The sequence below is a fragment of the Melanerpes formicivorus genome, unplaced genomic scaffold (assembly GCF_026170545.1).
Source record: "Melanerpes formicivorus ecotype bairdi unplaced genomic scaffold, bMelFor1.0.p_v2 SCAF_6, whole genome shotgun sequence".
Lineage (NCBI taxonomy): Eukaryota > Metazoa > Chordata > Aves > Piciformes > Picidae > Melanerpes > Melanerpes formicivorus.
This window is the reverse complement of record NW_027142358.1, coordinates 30,033,182-30,053,625: the sequence shown is the minus strand read 5'-3', so window position 1 is coordinate 30,053,625 and position 20,444 is coordinate 30,033,182. Positions and strand designations below refer to the sequence as shown.

General features: G+C 47.9%; 1 protein-coding gene across 2 annotated transcripts in view; it reads right to left on the bottom strand.

The window, feature by feature from the left end:
* Positions 1-20,444, bottom strand: part of INPP5A (inositol polyphosphate-5-phosphatase A) — a 285,924-nt gene that overhangs the window by 80,500 nt on the left and 184,980 nt on the right. For both annotated transcript variants that reach the window (XM_068140277.1, XM_068140278.1), the window contains exon 9: positions 3,210-3,294. In XM_068140277.1, the coding sequence (XP_067996378.1) occupies positions 3,210-3,294 (85 nt within the window). The remainder of the gene's footprint in view (positions 1-3,209; positions 3,295-20,444) is intronic.

Sequence of the window (20,444 nt, the reverse complement as noted above, 5' to 3'; positions counted from 1 at the left end):
CAACCTCACAATGCCTTAATGGATGGGCTGTAGGTATTTCTCTGAACATCAAAATGCCAAGCTACAAATTATGCTGAAGCTATAATCCAAATCTACTCTAAACCAACTGTATTTGCTGTGCTTGTTATGCTACAGAGGTCCTATTTCTTCCTTGCCAGCTTCTCCCTCCTGGAGCACGCAGCTGCTGTACGCACACATGGACCTCGGAATTGCCAGAACCCTTTACCTGTTTTATTGATCCCCCCCTCAGATTGCTCCAACAACAGTAAAGAGTGTTTCCCTAGCAAGGAAATCAATATGACTTTAGATTAAGGTGCCTGTAAAATGTTTAACAAATTACATATGAACAATTTATTGTCTATTAATTATGAATTAATTAAGCACAACACCTGGAGGGATCTGATTTAGCACATGCAGTGCCTGCACTAGCCCTCAGACTGTCCCTTCCAATGGCTTAATTGAGAAATGCTTTAGACACACACTTTGTGCTGTACAAGCACAGTCTGTGTTTGCACAACACATGTATTGCTGGTAGCATCTTAGTGTCCAAGCATTCAGCACGCTGTGGTCTCAAGGGGGAATTCAAAAGGTCAGCAAAAAAAGCAGAGACAGATTCAGTAATATATACAAAGATGACAGGTCAATGGATTAACCCTTCAAATTCCTAGTCCTGGCTACACAGCCAAAGGATGGTTAATACCAGCTCACACAGGCAGATGTTTCAACTGCCACAAGGGACCAGGACATGGGACTCGTGCCCAGGGAGGTAGCTGAGGCCCCATCCTTGGAGATATTCTAGGTCAGGCTTGACAGAGATCTGGGAAACCTGATCTAATGGAGGATGTCCCTGCTCACTGCAGGGAGGTTGGACTAGGTGACCTTTGGAGGTCTACTCCAACCCAAACTGTTCTATGGTCTTTTGGAGTGTGAGGTTCCTACACCTCTTGCCTGGCATTGCCTTTGGCCATTTTTGTTCCTCTGCCATTGCTAGGTCTGCATGGGCCTGGTCGAGGCACTCTGCCAGCTCTGGAGAAATGTCACAGCTGAGAAACACCACTTAAAATCTGGTCTGTGAAGTGATCTGAGATTGGATCTGATACATCTTATACACAACCAAACCATTAGGTCTAGAGTAATTCCTGCTGGAGGTGGCCTGTAACTCTGTCCTTCCAAATCATAGCTCAGAGTCTGTTCTGTCTTCTAAGAGTCTGACTTTATTACAGCCAGAGCAGAGTGCTGGATGCTTACTACTGACCCATGGCTGTTCTGGTGTTAGGGTGCTGCCAAAGACATGCTGCCTGTGCCACCACTTCTGTGCAGTAACCTGCACAAGACAACCACTTCTTACATCTTTTGCACTCTCTGCCATTCTGCTTTATAAACTGTACCAAATGCAGAAGGCTACAGAACAAACTCAATGTGACTTTAACTGTGCATACAGAAATTACAGGTGGAAGTTTCTAGATCAACTTTAAGGATGTTAAAGGAATGTTTCAAAGTAGCTGAGTGAAGTTCTGGTTGTCAGAAAAGGGAACCAACAGTGTCTTACTGTAATGCTTTTTGCACTCACACACAGAGGCACCTTACCTAGGAAGAGTGAGCACAATGAATTTGAGTCACCTTCACACTGCACCTGCTGTGTGCCACCTGAACTGATGCTGCTGAAGCATCCATGAGATGCAGAGCAGAGTGGTGCAGGTTGCTCAGTATGCACCATCTGTGGTTGGGGACATTATTTGTTACAAGTGGATGGCTTTGACGCTGCAAGATCTGAGTGCAGGACTCTCACTCCAAGGACAATAAAGCAAACATTCTCTGCAGGTTCAGCCCTGCACTGCCAGGCAGTGAGCACCTTAAGAAAAACTTATAGAGCCCTTCATCAATACTGGGTGCAGGAGATAATTCTGCAGCATGACTGATAGAGGAGTTCTCAGACAGCAACATTCTCAGTCATACTGTGGCACCACCACTGAATAAAAACCAAACAGGCAGAATATGTCAGAAAGAAGCAATCTATAAACATTGGTGCTACCTCTGGTAACTGCAGCGTGGCAGGGCAGGGATTAGTGCTTCCCACAGGCAGCATGGAGCTGCACACTCTGAACCAGCGACCTGAGTGCGTTTCAGCTGTGCTTTGAGTTTGTTGGTTAAATGGCTGCAGTGCATAAAGGATCCCCAAGAGGAAGCTATTAACTACACATGCAGTGCTGTAATGCCAAAACCCTGTTTGTCAACAGAGGAAGGACTGGCCACCACATAAGGAAGGAGAACTGTCTGAGTGGCAGCCAGCCTTTGACTCGCAGGCCACTTGCTTCCTGCTGCTTGATTTACAAACTAAAAGCTTTTGGTTCAGAAGATACAAGCCTATCCTCAAGGACACCAAAAAGACACTATAGTAGCTCTGAGAATTAAAATGGAAAGCCATGAGATTAAATTGGCTTTCAACCTGGATATTGTTTGTGACCCCATGTTAGCTGGAACTGAGCTTCAGCAGTAAATTCAAGGCAATCTCAGCTGGTGATGAAAAAGGTCTGCTGCATTCCTCTTGGCTTTATACACATCCTCCAGTCACCCCTCCACACAGAGATGCTGCTGCCACAAAGGTCTGCACAAATGCCTGCATGCATTTTAGAAGTGTGGAGATCTGTCACAGACATTGAGGAAATGTCTCTCTCTCTCCTCCCAGAGCAGAGGATAAACCAACATTTTACTCTGATTGCTGTAAATGACTCTTAGATTCACTGGGAGCTACAAACACAGGGCAACAGCCACAACATGCAGCAGAAATGTGGTGTCCTGCAGCCCAAAGAGATTTCAGACAAGGAATTCACATGCCTGGCAAAGGCAGCAGCTCCTGCCTGCTCCAGCTCCCATCTCAGGTTGAGTACCCACATTTTCTCCTCTCCACACACAAGACCATAAAGGGGTGCCAAGGGGTGGCAAGCCCACTGGCACCTACAGCCGACAGCCACTTCACACAGCAGTGCTGAGTGGCCCTGCAGCAGGCCAGCTGGGTTCACTGCTCCAGCAGAGACACAGAAGCGACTTCTAGTTGCCTGTCAGATGCTCCTGTGCAAGCATTCTTAAGCAGGCCTGAGGTCAACATTAAGATCAGCTTCTCAATTCACTTTTAGCTTTGCCACAGGAACAGACACCCGAGAAATCAAACCTGGTAGGGTCTACGGCGGAAGGAGAAATGAAAGTCCTACCTCTACTACTGCTTTGGCATCCAGTCTAAAGTTGAAATCTCCAAAGACAAAATAGGAGACTTTCTCAAACCGCTGATCTATAATTCTGGAAAACAAAACAAAAGAAAACAGGCCTGTCATTCAGCTGCAGGGGCACCAGAGGCTGCACACCCCCCCACACACCCACACCCACCCCCACCCACCTGCCAGGCACAATCTCAGAAACAAGCGTTGGAACGATCAAAAATGACCACTTTGTACTGGAACAACGTATTAACCACGTTAAGGAGACAATCAGGAGTGAAGCTGAGCCTGGGAAGAAGGGGAGGGGTGAGGGGAGGGTGTTTAAAGATTTGGGTTTATTTCTCGATACTCTGCTTTGATGTCATTGAGTAATAAATGAAACTGGTGTCCCCACGTCGAGTCTGTTTTGCCCATGATGGTAACTGGTAAGTGATCTCCCTGCCTGTGTCTGGACTCTTATCTCGATCTCCTTTGCTAGAGACTTTCAAATCCAGCCTGGATGTGTTCCTGTGTGGCCTGCCCTAGGTGATCCTGCTTCGGCAGGGGGGTTGGAACCGATGATCTCTGGAGGTCCCTTCCAATCCCTAAGATTCTGTGATTCTCTGACCTCCTTTTGCTCTATTATCATAGTATCATAGTATCAGTCAGGGTTGGAAGGGACCACAAGGATCAGCTAGTTCCAACCCCCCTGCCATGGGCAGGGACACCCCACACTACATCAGGCTGGCCAGAGCCTCATCCAGCCTGGGCTTAAACACCTCCAGGGACGGGGCCCCAACCACCTCCCTGGACAACACATTCCAGGGTTTCACCACTCTCATGGGGAAGAACTTCCTCCTCACATCCAGCCTGAATCTCCCCACCTCCAGCTTCATTCCATTCCCCCTAGTCCTATCACTACCTGACATCCTGAAAAGTCCTTCCCCAGCCTTCCTGTAGGCCCCCTTCAGATACTGAAGGCCACAATGAGATCACCTCGGAGCCTTCTCTTCTCCAGACTGAACAGCCCCAACTCCTTCAGTCTGTCCTCACAGGAGAGGTGCTCCAGCCCTCTGATCATCCTTGTGGCCCTTCTCTGGACACCTGCCAGCACCTCCACATCCCTCTTGTAATAAGGGCTCCAGAACTGGATGCAGTACTCCAGGTGGGGTCTGACCAGGGATGAGCAGAGGGGGAGGATCATCTCCCTCGACCTGCTGGCCACACTTCTCCTGATGCAGCCCAGGATCTGATTGGCTTTGCGGGCTGCAGGTGCACACTGAGAGCTCCTGTTGAGCTTTTTGAGCTTTTTGTCCCCCAGCACCCCCAAGTCTCTCTCCTCAGGGCTGCTTTCCAGCCAGTCCCTGCCCAGCCTGGATTTGTGCCTGGGATTGCCTCGACCCAGATGCAGGACCCTGCACTTGCTCTTATTGAACCTCCTGAGGTTGGCTTGTGCCCACCTCTCCAGCCTGTCAAGGTCTCCCCTCTCCCCTGTCCATGTCCAGCTGAGGAAGACATTGACAGAACAGCTTTTGGGGGCATCAGCCAGCATCAACCCAGCACAGGTGAAATAAAATCTCTTGCAAAGACTTATCCCTTCCTGGTATGAAAATCTCCAAATCCTCCACGCAGCTGACAAATTATTGCAGGTGCTGTTCATAAATACTGCCTAATGTCAGCTCCCAGCAAGCACTGAGAACAGCCTGTCATTCCTGAACCTGTACAGTTTGATGAGTGCCCTCATGGCATGTTAAAAGAAAATGAGAACTTACAAGTTCAACCATTTACTTCATCACCACTTGCCAGCATCACCATCGTTGACTCAGAGACCCAACTCACACACAGAGCTTTGGGCTCCCCAGTTCAAGAGACCAGGATTTACTTGAGAGAGTCCAACAGAGGGCTGCCAGGATGACTAAGGGACTGGAGCACTGCCCTATGAGGAGAGGCTGAGAGATCCTGGGGCTCTTTAGTCTGGAGAAGACTGGGAGGCTGGGTGTCAAGAGGGAGGGGACAGGCTCTTCTCCATTGCACCCTGTGATAGGACAAGGGTCAGTGGATAGAAACTACAGCACAGGAGGTTTCACCTCAACATGAGGAGGAACTTCTTCACTGTGAGGATCACAGAGCACTGGAACAGGCTCCCCAGGGAGGTTGTGGAGTCTCCTTCTCTGGAGACTTCCAAGACCCATCTGAGTGCATTCCTGTGCAACCTGTGCTAGATTCTACGGTCTTGCTCTGGCAGGAGAGTTGGACTTGATGATCTCGGGAAGTCCCTTCCAACCCCTCACATCCTGTGATCCTGTGAACTCACACACAGAAAAGCTCCCTGCAGTTTGCCAGCTCCCCTGATTCATGCCTTAAGCCTTGGCTTTGCTTGTTGCCATTTACTGCTGACAAAGACATGACAGATACTGCAGGAATGACATCAAGGCCTAGAGAGAAGGCCTCTTAGAACAAATTGCTAGGATGAGGATGCCTGTGATTGTATTATGCAAAGACAGGACTTCCAAATAAACAGACTGCTCCAAAACCAGCCAGTTAAATGGCTCCTAACTGATGGACCAAACAGCTGATTAGGCTGCTCCTGATCAATTGATTAAAGTCCATTTCATAGTCCTGCACATTATCTGATTTAAACATGATTTGCATACAAATCAGTGCCAGCTTTAAAATGGGTGGTTTTAACCAGTTGCTCCCCTTGTAGTTTTTCTTGTTGGGAATGTTAAAAGGCTCTCATGACAGACTGAACTAAAATCGTCCAAATGTTACTTCTCACAAATGAGCATCAGGTGGTCTGCACCCCTCAGTTTAAGAAGGACATTGAGACACTTGAGTGTGTCCAGAGAAGGGCAATGAGGCTGGGGAGGGGCCTCGAGCACAAACCCTACGAGGAGAGGCTGAGGGAGCTGGGGTTGCTTAGCCTGGAGAAGAGGAGGCTCAGGGGAGACCTCATTGCTCTCTACAACTACCTGAAGGGAGGTTGTAGCCAGAAAGGGGTTGGTCTCTTCTCCCAGGCAACCAGCACCAGAACAAGAGGACACAGTCTCAAGCTGTGCCAGGGGAAGTTTAGGCTCGAGGTGAAAGTTCTTCCCAGAGAGAGTTGTTAGCCATTGGAATGTGCTGCCCAGGGAGGTGGTGGAGTCCCCATCCCTGCAGGTGTTCAAGAGGGGATTGGATGTGGCACTTGGTGCCATGGTTTAGTCATGAGGTCTGTGGTGACAGGTTGGAGTTGATGATCTTTGGGGTCTCTTCCAACCTTGGCGATTCTGTGATTCTGTGTGTGATTCTGTCTCTGCCTTACCTCCTTTCCCCAGGTAGTCACACTCAGGTGTACAGTAGAATTACCAACAGAGGTACAGCAAGGGATGGTCACAGGTATGTACTTGTTAATGATCTGGGACATCTGACAATTAAATGAGCTTTAATTGACTCAGCTTTATAAATGCATGTAGCCTACTGTCCTTGCCACTGCAACTTGTTGTTAGTCCCAGATTCCTAAATCTTGGGGTTAGTTCATAGAATCAAAGAATGGGTTAGGTTGGAAGGGACCTCGGAGATCATCTACTCCAAACTCCCCGCCATGGGCAGGGATGTCTCTCAACTACAGTCAGCTGCTCAAGGCTTCATCCAGCCTGGCCCTGAACACCCCTATGGAGGATGCAGCCACAGCCTCCATGGCAACCTATTCCAGAGTCCCATCACCCTCATACTGAAGAACCTCTTCCTAAGATCCAGTCTAAACCTAGTCTCCCTCAGCTTCAAAACATTCCCCCTTGTGCTGTCACCGGACACCCTTACAGAAAGTCCCTCTCCAGCCTTCCTCTAGGATCCCTTCAGGTATTGGAAGCGGCAGCTATGAGGTCCCCCCAGAGTCTCCTCTAGGCTGAACAACCCCATCTCCCTTAGCCTATTCTCATAGCAGAGGTGTTGCAGCCCTTGGATCTTCTTTGTGGCCCTCTTCTGGACTCACTGCAACAGCTCTGTGTCTTATGATTGGGACACCAGAATTGGATGCAGCATTTGAGGTGGGATGTCACAAGGGCAGAGTAATGGGACAGAATCCCCTCTCTTGCCCTGCTGGCCACACTCCTCTTGATGCAGCTGTTTGGCACTGCCAGCTCTGGCTTGGAACACTGGCGCCTACAACTGCATTGAATCAATGGCACAAGATCTAAACCTCTCAGCTTTGCTTTTAGACTCAAGACTCCAAGTCAGCTCAGGAGATGGAATGAAGAAGAACACAGCAAAATCTCTTTCCAAAGGAACATGCTGGGGCTGGGGGCCTCAGATAGAAACCAAGCACTGCAAAGCACTGAGTCCCACTTCTCCTTTCTGCACCCTAAGCCACAGACACACACACACTCCATCACCTGTGCAAGGCAATGGCAACTCAGAAGACAATTTTTTTGTAACAAATGCCTGCAAATGAACTAGGAAGGATCCAAGATCTGTGTTACTCTCCAGTGCCATTTGTTTCTATAACAAACCCCTTCCTTTAACCATGAATCAAATGATCCTTTAAAAATGTTGCCATGAATCAGTCAATGGGGTGATAAATCTGAATCATAGAAAAAGAAAGCAGCCAACCGGTGTCACCAGCATCAATCTTACAGTTTTAGTGGGAGGACCTAGTGCTGTTTCCTTTAGCTTGCACTTGCTGACTACCAGCTTACCCTGAAGGGCTCCAACATACTTTAAGGCTCCACTGTCCTATACATCTCCTCTAAAGAGCTTGTGACAAGAGAGGTAACGCAGGTGAAAACATTGTGGTTACAGAAGCTACAAGTTTCACTTGCACGGCTCCATGTGCAAGAGCAAACAGAAGATCATCAATGCCTCAACCAGCTGTGCCGCCTGTCGTGAGCTAGGCAGGGCTGTCAAGAGATGAAGGGCTAGCAGAGAGTACCCAGTGCTGGAAGGCAAATAAACAAGAGAACTTCTGACCAGAGCACAGCCCTTCCCCGCCAGAGAGAGAAGTCTTCCCTTGGAAACGGCTGGGAGAACATGTTTGCTCTTCTCACCCTTTGTTCTTGCTCCGGAAGGTAGCGCTTAGGAGAAAAGAGTTGATTTGCACTTAGAAACATACCAGAGAAACAGCTTTGACTTCTGCACGTTTCAGAGATCAAAAGAACAAATTCGATGTGGCAAATAAGGACCAGGAGGAACAAAAATGCACACTTAGGATGGGCTCAGTTGTGACCTTGTTTAAAGCACGCAAGCATAAGCACCAGGGGCGAGTTCTCGCCTGCCAGTTCCACGGAAACACTATTTTCCATTGCAGGTTAATTAATTAATTAATGTAGAGCCTTCACACCTGGAACACATCACTTTTTGCCCGTCTCAGGCTAATGATGAGTTTTTAAACTGATGGCTATAGGCTGTTATTCTCAGCTTCTTGTCCAGCCTTGCTGGGTTTTGAGACCAGGCAGAGCGCAAAAGAGGTTTGGAAATGGAGCTGGGCAGCTTTTCGGATGCGACAGGACAGGGAAGGAAGCAAACAAGCAATTACAACTTTCAAGTGCAGTTTACAGTCAAAGTTAGTCACATGCTTCAATGTCTTGATGAGTCAGACCCATGGCTTGCACTTTTTTCAAGGAGCAAACTTCACTGCTAGCAGCAAACTAGAGGTAACTCACTACAGCAATTTTTTTCTTGGCTGCAAAGCAAATATGTTTAGCTCTTATTTTAGTCTAACAATTGCAGATTGCTTCCCACTGGGTGTCAACAACTGCCTTAGAAACCCAGAAGTTAGTTCCTGTGCCTGCACTGGAAACATCTTTGACCTGCTGTGTTGGTGACATCTCCAGCAAAAGGACCTTCCCTGATCAGTGTGTTTTAGTGTGACGGTCTCCTGACCCAGTTCCCAAAGATCTGTGCCAAAACCTGTTCTGAAGAATTAGGGAAAACCTCTGAAATCCCCTGAGCTATGACTTTGAACAGCTTTGGTCTGAGCTGGACCAGCCTGCCTGTGACAACACAGACACACAGACTGTCCGGGGTTGGGAGAGACCTCAAAAGATCATCCAGTCCAACCCCCCTGCCAGAGCAGGAGCACCTAGAGGAGATCACACAGGAACACATCCAGGTGCGTTTTGGGTATCTCCAGAGAGGAAGGCTCCACAACCCCCCTGGGCAGCCTGTTCCAGCGTTCTGTCACCCTCCCAGTGAGAAAAAATTTCCTCATGTTTACACTGCTCCCCAGCTCGGGGGCTGCAGGACCCCTGCCCCAGGCAAACCCACAGAGAAGCCAAACAAGTACCACAGCAGAAGTGAATGCTCAGGGTCTGACCTTGGAGCTGAGGGTATGTTAAATTTGTTTGAGGTAAAGGCAGCCCCCTCAGTCTGGGTGGCAGTACCAGTGGAAGGGATCGGGAAGAAGCAGCTTTCTCAAAGCCAATTAGGGACCTTGGTGCTGTGTTTCTGCCAAGAGCAACACCCAGTAAGAGGCAGAGGTTCCTCTTCTCCTCAGCAGTGTTGGAAATCTGGCTCTGGCAATTAATTTTAGTCTCTAGGTAGAACACCAAAAGGAATTGCTTAGTGCAGTCTTAAAATGAGCAATTCTGTGTTACTGGAATCACTGCGATCCTTTCGGCATTTAAAGCACTCCTTAGAACAGCTACAATTAAAGGTACTTCATGAAATGCACCCTCTTTTATAAAATCTCCATGGGGTACTCTTTATGTGCTTCAAAGAACCAAAAATCAGCCAGCAAGTAACAGGGCAATAGGAAACTTGACTGACTTTCCCTTGCTGTCACACTACCGTTCCCCCCACCCCCCCCAATGTCATCACAGAAAGGGGGAGACAAGGGAGAGGCTAAATATCAGCAATTTGGTCATGGAAGAGAGCAGCTGAACATGATTCAGTGTGACAAGAGGCACTGTGATTTGGCTAAACCATTTCTCAGGGCACTTTGTAAGGAGGATCAGCAGCATTATTCCTTTAATAGCCATGTCTAATGCAATAGCCAGCTGGGTTTTGTCCCAGACCAAGGTATCAGCATCAGGTCAGAAGGTAACATTCTGTTTACACGATTATTTCCTAAAGCACTTATCTTCTCCTCGGTGTGAAAGTTGACTTTTCTGTTTGTAAGGAGGCCTAAAGAATTGAGGGAATGGGAAAAATTAGCTACACTGAGCTGGAGCTGAATGGCATTAAGTGGGAGGTCTGAGAAAGGCTGCGGCGGCGCTCAGCAGGACACCTTATTAGCCGCGTCATCGCAGTTCATTCAGGCAAGCCATACCAGTGTCACCAGCATTCCCACACAAAGACAAAGTTCTTCACACAGTCTATAAACATGCCTCCCTGGCCAATTCATCCTAACTTGACATCACTGAAAAGAGGGCCTTGAGGGTTCCCCCCCCACCCCCCCTTTTTTTTTTTAAACACAACAATAACATAACAAAACCAAACCAAACCAAAAAAACCCCTTGCAGCTCTGCCAGGCAGGCTGAATGGTGGAGAAGGAGGGAGGACTGTCACGTTTCTTGGGGAGGAACAATCCAGAGGTCAAGCCATATTTTATTCAGTGAGCAAATTTTTATAATAACTAGATGTGGTTAAGCTAAATCCTGCCCCTTGAGAGCACTTCTGAAGTTCTCCTGCAGCTCCAGAGGTAAGGCTTCATCCTCCCACCACCTCTTTGCTGTTGCACATTACCCTGCCCAGGAGTTAAAGGGCTTTTACAGAGGACATGAAGCTGCCTGTAGGAAACATCCTTTCCTAAGGAGCTGGAAAACCACAGCTAACTAAGCAGGGAGGAGAGGGCAGCCCCAGTGCAACAATCATTTCTCAGGTTATGCTGCTTATCCTGTTCCCTGCTGACCTGACAAGAGCCTTGAGCCACAGGTCCAGGATATGGCAAGAGTCATGCTGGACTGAGCCTCTGGCTGGACTGAGCCTCTGGCTGGAGTGTCTCAGCTGGCACAGGGAACACCATGGGGGTGAAGCCAGCTGGGATGTTGGCATCCTGGCTGTGTGTAGAGCCTGGACCCCTCCCCCATGTTCCCTGTTTGGAAACATCATGGCAGGGTCACTGAAAGGCTCCCAGAGCAGGGGCAGTGCCACTGGGCACAGCCAGACCCTGTGGATAACAGGTTGGTGCCTCATGGCCACACTTATGCAAAGGGCACACTCAGCTAACCTTTTAATGAGAAGAGAGGCTCTTACCCCAAAGAGGAATGGTTAGAAAGGGGTAAAACCAGAAAAAGCAGAACATGAATTGACCATGCCATGGGTGAGAGCCAAGAGCTGGTCTGGAGGTAGATGGTGACTTATGGATAAGAAGATTATGCACATTCTCTTTTGCCTAGGTCTGCAATACCAGAGGTAATAACAACTCCTGCAATGACTTCGGTGGAAAGTCAAGGAATGATGACAGTGAAATCTGTCTTCTACCACAGACATGTTAAGGAATTGAAGATCATGAGATGAAACATGAGGTGCTGGCTTACATAAAACTAGACAGAATTGCTCTGTGGCCTTTCAGACTTGTGCCTTTTCTGTCCTCACCACTTTTTCCTTGATAAGCTTCAGTCAAAGAGATCAGCTCACACACCTGTACCTCAAGAAACTGCCCTTATGGGGAATCACCTCCAGAAAAGGTTTTGGAGGGAGCTCTGAAGCTGACCCTGTCCTCTCTTCTGTGTGTTGCCTCCCTCCTGTGGCACAGCCAGTGCTCAGCTTGCACCATTCTGCACTCTCAGATATGGATTTAGAGACAAACTCCCCCCCAAGCCCCCCTCGATTAATTCTGAATAGAAGTTACCTGGTGACTAAGTGTACCTCAAAGGACATGAGGTAAGTGCCCTCATTGACATGCCTAAGGTGTTGCAGCACTATCACTCAAAAGACAAAGTTTAGCATATTTTTGGTGCCTTGTTCCTTCTGATATAATAGCTAAAACCTATTAATAACACCAAAAACATCTCGAAAGGTCAAGCAGCATACAGCAAGATGAAGGGAATTGTCAAGAAGCTCAGGCAATCATCTTAGCACTCAAGACATTTGCCAGGGCTGTTTAACTAATATGTGATGCTCACTTTTAATTTCAATATAGTGCCATTTGGGCCAAAAAAACGCTCTCTTTTTTTTTTTCTCTTTAATTAATTACGATGTCAGCAGCTATTAAGATTAAAAGAAAGACCACATCAATAATAAATACTTAATCCAAAGAAAGGATTACAAGAAGAGCAATAAAAATCAATTTTTTCAGAGCTGGAAAATGGTGACTTTTTCCTCACTTGACTGGTATTTTCATTATATTGACAAAGCCATGATCTTACCTGACACTGACATTCGCCTAATGAAATAGCAGCCATGTATAATGATGTAAGGAGTTGTCAGTGCTGCTGCAGGAGAGCGCCGGAGCTCTCTCACTGCTGCTAGGCTTGCAAACAAACCCTCCTGCTCTTCATCTGATGGAAGAGGAGACAGTAAAAAGGCACCGGGGGGGGGGGGGGGGGGGGGGGGGCGGAATTGCATATCCTTGTGGCCCTGCCTTTATCAGGGAAGGTTAAAATTCTTCCCTGTAGCTTTTGGAACTCCTCAGTGGCCTCTTCTCCCAGGCAACCAGCACCAGAACAAGGGGACACAGTCTCAAGCTGCGCCAGGGGAGGTTTAGACTCGAGGTGAGGAGGAAATTCTTCACCGAGCGAGTCATTGGAACGGGTTGCCCAGGGGGGTGGTTGAGTCATCGTCCCTGGAGGCGTTCAAGAGGAGATTGGACGTGGCACTTGGTGCCATGGTCTAGTCATGAGGTCTGTGTTGATAGGTTGGACTCGATGATCCTCGAGGTCCTTTCCAACCTAAGTTATACCGTGATACTGTGATACTGTGTTGGTAGTCCTTGGTTTGAAGGGAGGCAGGGAGGCTGTAGCCAGGACAGCTCCTAACAAGGAGCTTCTGGAGCAAAGAGGTTGAGGAAGCTGGGGTTGTTTAGCCTGGAGGAGAGGAGGCTCAAGGGAGACCTTATTGCTGTCTACAACTACCTGAAGGGAGGTTGCAGCCAGGAGGAGGTTGGTCTCTTCTCCCAGGCAATCAGCACCAGAACAAGAGGACACAGTCTCAAGCTGTGCCAGGGGAAGTTTAGGCTGGAGGTGAGGAGAAAGTTCTCCCCAGAGAGAGTTGTTAGCTGTTGGAATGTGCTGCCCAGGGAGGTGGAGGAGTCCCCAGCCCTGGAGGTGCTCAAGAGGGGACTGAATGTGGCACTTGGTGCCATGGTTTAGCAGTCATGAGATGCTGGGTGACAGGTTGGACTTGATGATCTTTGAGGTCTCTTCCAACCTTATTGATTCTATGATTCTATGATTAGTAGCAGACGTGGCTCAGTTGCTAGTGCGTAAGACCCTTAATGGGAAGGTTGTGAGTTCAAGCCTGCAGTGGGCAGTAGTGTCCTCCCTCCTCTAGTCATGAGGTCTGTGGTGACAGGTTGGACTCAATGATCTTTGAGGTCTCTTCCAACCTTAGTGATACTGAAAGATTCCATGGTCACAAGCAGGCAGCCGATATCTGCCTTGTTTTTCCTGCATGAAGAACAAGGTCTTGCTCACTCTCCTGTAGGGCTGGGATGTGGGGAGCAAAGCAGAAATCCCGTGTGCTCGGAGTGCTACAAGTGCAAATAGCAAGCCAGAAAATAACAATGATAGGTGGCAATAGGATACTGATCCATGGACACATTAAGGCTAGGAAAAGTGTTTTTGGTGACAAATCTGGAAGAACTCAGAAGAGAGGCACTCCATGTCCTGGGCAGTTCAGCAAATGGAATAGTGGTGGAAAGGTTATGAGATCTTGCTGGATTTGCATCTCACCAGGCTTGCCACAAGCATGATGCACAGCCCAATCTTCTGTGGACTGCTGTGTGGGCGAAGGAAGCAGTAGGAGGTGACAGGACAGTGGCCATGGCATGACACAGGGCACTGCTCACAACAGAAACCTGCATGCTGGGGAGGCAGGGATGGAGAACAGCACCAACCTCTCCTAGGAAAACACAGGGAGCCTGCACTGGAAGAGGACTAAAAGATGCAGTGGAAAGCTAACCAGCAGCACGTTTTACACCCTCAATTGTCAGCCTGGGCAGTTATCCCTTTGAAAATCGCACTACAGTGGACTGCTGAGCTAAGGGAGGAAACAAATGATGGGTGACATGACAGAAACATTTGAAGTGCTAAAGAGAGGGGAAAACCCCCTGCTTTCAAGAAAGAACATGGCTACAAATTTAGAGCTGACAAGATCAGGTTCGAACAAAGCACATTCTGGTGGGCAGAGAGAGAGCAGGGCCATTTTCCTTGCAGGAGTGAGAAACTGAATCATCTTAGCTGCATCTTAAATCCTGCACTGAGGGAAGGAAGATAACAAAGGTCTCCTGAGAGGTGAAGCAGTTACAGCTCTTTACCTGTCAGTCCATGAAGAACATCTGCCAAGTCTCCCTGCAACTACTTCAGCCCTTGTACAGGCAAGTGGCTAGAAAGGCTCAAACTTCCATCTGGCTGTGTAGCTGTTTGGGACGAGATGTGTCTTTCCAGGATGGAACACAAGGCTCAGAGACAGCAGCCTCCTCACCTGGGGGATCCTGCACTCCTCAGGGAGCGGAAATGCTGGGAGATGGCTCAAACAGGAGCAGGACACAGCTCTTTCAACCATTTCTCTGCTTTGTAACTATCAGCTTGGTAAATAAAATCACAACAGCCATTTGTTTTCATTTCTCTGCAAAGGAATAAAAATTGGATCAACAGCCCATATAGATTCTTCTTAATTGAATCACAGCTACCCTGGAAGATTATATGGCTGTATGACAGAATAGCTCAGAAGACACAAACCACAACGAATGCTGATGCGAGTGTCACCTTTAGCAGGATGCTAATGACTGCTCTTTAGCCAGCTCCAGACTCTCTAAGGAACAAATTACAGGAAGAAAGAGAAATAAAACTGGATGAGAATGTGACACCCTTCTCATATAAAGCTGTTTTCAGAGCAGGATCATGCAGGCAACGAGTTATTCGTGCCATTTGTGTTTTAAGAGGTGGTGTCTCTTTTCTTCTGCTGTCTGGGCTCAGTTGCACGCTGCCTAGGGGAGGTGGCTTTCTACCACACATCTCCTCATGCCTGCAGTCACCTCAGCTACACTGTGCCAGGACGACACAGCAGCCAATGCAGACAGCCCCAGGAGAACCTGCTGCTGGAAAAGAGGTGAAGAGGAGCAAAGCCCTCGTGGCAGATGAGGTGCAAGCTCAGAGGGTCAAGCAGAGGTGGGATCCCTCACACTGCCCATAGCACAGGGCAGTGAGTCTGTGATTGGGAAAACAACCATCCAAACCCTCTTCAGGACACCTCAGAGCTTTGATTTTCATAATTTCTTCTGGAAGAGCCACAGCTCCATTCATATTTGGAAGAGGTGAAGAGTGACTTAGTGTGTCCATGCTGGGTTTTGTTTAGGTGACACCTGCGAGTTCTGGATTTTGAACCGCTGATTCTCCAGCTGGACCTTGGCTTCCAAACCTGCTACTATTTACACAGATTTCTTCTCATCATGAGAGAAAAGCCAGATCATTAATTCACAATGTTGAATAAGAAATGTTGTAAACTTAGTAATAACCCATTTGGTTATTAATTTCTGCCAGGAAGAAAAAAAGGGGGGGGGGGGGGGGGGGGAAGCTCCCCTCCAAAGAAATCAAAATGAGAGCAAAACTACTGACAAGGACAACCAGCAATCATCTTGCAATTACTACGGAAATGCATCGATTGTGTCCTTAAAACCACAATCCTGCACATTTTCCATTGCAGTGCATACAAGTGAAAAAAGAAACAACCAATCTCCTCTGCTACAAAGAAATCTAAGCTAAATAAAATCCAAGACGTTGCTTGTGCAAAGAGGAAGGCAACGGGAGCCGGATTCTTCACGACAGCACCAAGCATTCCCAAGCTGGAGCCAGCAGAAAAACCGGGAGCGAGGGAAAAGGGGGCTTTGCATTTGACAGGCTGAAAGTAACAAGACAATTTTGCTGGATTTACTCTTTAAAGAGCATATTATACAAACACGCTAATTTTGAGAGCACTTAACCTCCGTTTCGAGGCGGGGGGGGGGGGGTGGGGGACGACTGAATATTAACGAGCTGAGCCTCCGGGAGTGCAATGAAAAGCTCTCTCTCTCTCTCTCTCTCTCTTTTTTGAATGTGATCTGGGGTTTTAAACCTTTGTGAGAAGATATTTGGCTGGAAGGTTTATTTGCCCGGGAGTGCATTCTACCCCGACACACTAAACGTTCCGAGGCATAGGACTGCCAGAGACTTTTCACTTGATGTTAAAATTATTGTCGCAAAAAAAACATGAAGTAGAATATCGAAAAATCCAAACACCACCGTTTCCACACACCCCCTCCCCCCTCCTCCCTCCCTCCACCCCTAAACGAGCTACTCCTCGGATCTTCTCAAATGACCCAGATCTTTAGAGTGAAGTTTTCCTTTGCCTAGAAACTAAGTGGCTTTTCTTTTGCTCATTCAGCTGCTAGTTCTGGGAAAAGCCCAAAGAGAAACATTTAGATTGGAGGGGTCTTTGAGAAGATGTGACAGTTGACTGATGAGCATCCATAAAATGACAAAGAATAGTTGTGTGGAGCCGGTGCATCACATCGCCTCTCCCTGGGAAACTAATTGCTCTGAATTGTTAATAGTAACATTATTTTTCTGGCAATCATTTCTTTTGAATACCCAAAATGAGCATGAAACAGCTCCTTTGACCGGACATAAAAGTTAAATGTCCCAATGTTGATCAAATTAACTTCAGCTATGTGACAATGGACTATATTTGTGAGAAAATAATGAAGGGCACAAAGGGGAGCTTTATGCCAAGATTTCACAGTTGTAATGTAAAAATGTTTCTGTTGAACTAGGCCAGGGAACATTTCAATAGGGAAACAGAAGAGCACTGTCACTTTCTTTTAAAAAACCACATTCATTTTATGGATTTGAATGCTCCAGATAATTTCAGGAAGTTTAAATGGCTGGCACACCAAGAGCAGCAGTATCAGGCTAACATCTCACGTCCTGGTCCTTCCCAAACGCTCTCTTAAGGCTTTTAAAGCCCCTCTCCTGCAGCTCCTGCTCACTCCCCGGCCGGGCTATGGAACTCAGTGGACACCGCTGCCCAGGAACGGGGCTGCCACGCCAATGTGGTTAATTAACATGGCATATGCACAAGCAGGAGCCGCAGGATGATGCATGAAAGGCTACACTAAAACGTTAAACTACAGCTCCTCTCTGGCTCTCACATGCAGCTGAAACCCTCCAGCTTCAGAAGACACCAAAAAAAATGCAAGTATCATGCAAACAGGAGTAAGTGGAGAGGGGAATTCTGCAAAGCAAGCCGGGAAAGAATTCTTTTTGCCTCACAAAATATAAAGCAGGTGGTTTCCTTTTCTTTATAAACCCAGTTCAGTGATGTCTGTATCTCTGTCTACCTGGAACAAAGTAACTGACCTCTGGGAATTTAGTTTGGATTTCCATCAGTGCTGGCAGAGACTCCTCTCTCTCTCTCTCTCACACACACCCACACTGATTTTCTACATATACAGTGTGCTTGTATTTGTAAATATACAAGCAAATATTTGCTTAACACCCGTGTGACTCCAACTCTCCCGGTCTGCAGAGAGTCCATCTAGCACCACATTTCATTCACACTGCTGCAAGGCAAACGCTAAACCCAATCTGGCTCAGCAGATACCAATCAGCTGTATTTCAAAGCCTCCTCCTTGCTATACAATTCATTTTTAACCTCATCAAAGCTAAACCACTTCAGAACACCGCTGTTAAGATTACAGTAAGTTCTCCTCCCCAAACATGCTATCATGAAAATTAATAGATGCTCTCAAGAGAAAACTTTCAGTAGCAGCTTTAAATCATTCACTTGACATTTTTCCCTTTGTTTCCCCACCCCCTTTCCATCTCAGTAAGCCGAAGATGTTGTGCAGCTTGGTGCCTGTGTGTTAAAACCTTGCTGTCAAAACAATTCTGGGGAAGCTGCCTTCCCCCTGCTGATTTTAACAGTTACACTAATTCATTTGGGCTTTGTTTGCAAACTCTCTTCTTTCTTGTATTCCAAACTCCTGTGATATTTGGCCATACATGAAAAGGCTGTTACTTAATTCATGTTTATGAAGATGCAGCGCGAACAGAACTGGGCTTTCACTGACTCCCACAGTGACCTAAATCAACTGTGAGAAGGTGTTTCTGTTTCATTCAGTGAAGGTTTAGCTCATTAAACTGTTTTCCTTCTCAGCATTGTTCACTGGGTTTGAACTGCATCGCTGTTAAATGCTCTTTAGCAGTTTAAAGGCTTTAAAGGAAAAGACTTATCAGTCTCTGTTTTTTACAGCACTAAATCTGCATTATTAGTTCATGCAGATAAGGGGATTTAAAAGCTCAGCTTGAAACCTCTCTCTTCTGTATTTATCTGACACTGCATAGTTCCAGTAGCTCAGCTGGAAATGTAGATCTATGAAGCTTTAAAGGGAGATTAAAGCCAAGAAAAGAAGTACTTTTCCCCCTATAGACGTGCTCACTTTCCCTTTTCCTACTGTCTGAAGGAGTGATGGCAGACAATGGTCAAAGATGGTTCCCAAAACCCTCTGAATGGGGACACTGTTGGTGGTAGCATTCATTCAAAGTGAGCTTCAGTGTATTGTCCTCCCCAATCAGCAGATCAGAATAGAGTTTGCTGGTGGCTGCCAAAAGGTTAGCAGTGCCGATGAAAGGGGTTTCCCATTATTCACTGCTCCTACAGAAGTCCCCCTTTGTGCCATCAGCCCATCACTTCACTCTGGAGGTCCGGATCTGCGGCTGGCTGCGCGCTCAAAATGGACAATTCAGCTGAATGCGCCTCCCAGCAGCGGCGGGCACCCGGAGCCCACCGGCGGCTTTTCTGGGGACGGGCGAGCCGGGGCAGGTTTTGGCAGTGTCACATTTTAATGATAGACCATCCTGACACCCCTGACCCACCGCTGACACTAACACCGCACCCTTATTGCCTGCCCCTTGCCAGGGCATCGTGGGAGGTCCCGGGCCAAATTAGCTAATGAAGCACACTGCGGTGCTGCAGCCCAGCCCGCGATCGGCAGCGCCAACCTTCCCGCAGGTTTGCTGCGCTGTCCTCCTGCAAAGTGCAGGAAAAGGAGAGGCCAGAGGAGCCGAGAAGAAATCACCTAACAACGGGCCTTTCCCACCCTGCTCAAACCTCCATCTCTGGCTGCATCGGATCCTGATCTCCCTGCAGCTCCGTCCCCTGATCTCCCTGCAGCTCCGTCCCCTGAACAAGGGCTCCTTTATAAACCGCTGCCGGCTACCTATGTGCAAACCCTCCCCGTGCCCCCAGTGTCTTCTGATGATTTCAACAGGTTTTACAAGTGCCACAAGGAAAGGCATACCGGATTTTCCCTCTTCCTCCTTGTATCACCCTCAAAGTGAAAACAAATGCCTATTCTGGAGGACTTCTTCCGCAGCCCTCTGCTGGGGTGCAGAAGAAAAGCACTGCTCTGTAGGCAGAGGACAATCCCCTGCTCAAATACCTTGCCCGTCTTTAAATAAGATTAAACTCAGAGAAAGAAACTAAAGGTTCCAATCAAGTGCCAGAGGAAGAAACCCATCAAATCCTTCTTCCCAGCCCCTTAGACTCACCACATTGTTTTGGTGGAAGAGACCTTTCAAGCTCATCAAGTCCAACCACTAACCCTGCACTGCCGGGTCATCGCTCAACCGCGTCCCTCAGCACCGCATCTCCACGGCTCTGAAATCCCTCCAGGGATGGGGACTCTACCACTGACCTGGGCTGCCTGGGCCAGCCCTTGACAACCCTTTTGGGAAGAACTTGTTCCTCATGTCCAGCCTAAACTGCCTCTGGTGTGGCTTGAGGCCATTTGCTCTTATCCTGTCACTTACTACTGGGGAGAACAGACCAGCCCCCACCTTGCTACAGCCTCCTTTCAGGGAGCTATAGAGAACCAGGTCTCACTCTCCTCAAGCTCCATTTCTCCAGACTGAACACCCTCATTTCCCTCCAGCTGCTCCTCACCAGATCTGTATTTCAGACCCTTCACCAGTTTTGTTGCCCTTCTCTGGACCTGCTCCAGCACCTCAGTGTCCTTTTGGAGTGATGGGCCCAAAATGGAACCCAGGATTTAAGTGTTGTCTCACCAGTACCCTGAACAGGGGGGCAATCCCTGCCATGGTCCTGCTGGCCACATCATTGCTGATCCAGGCCTGG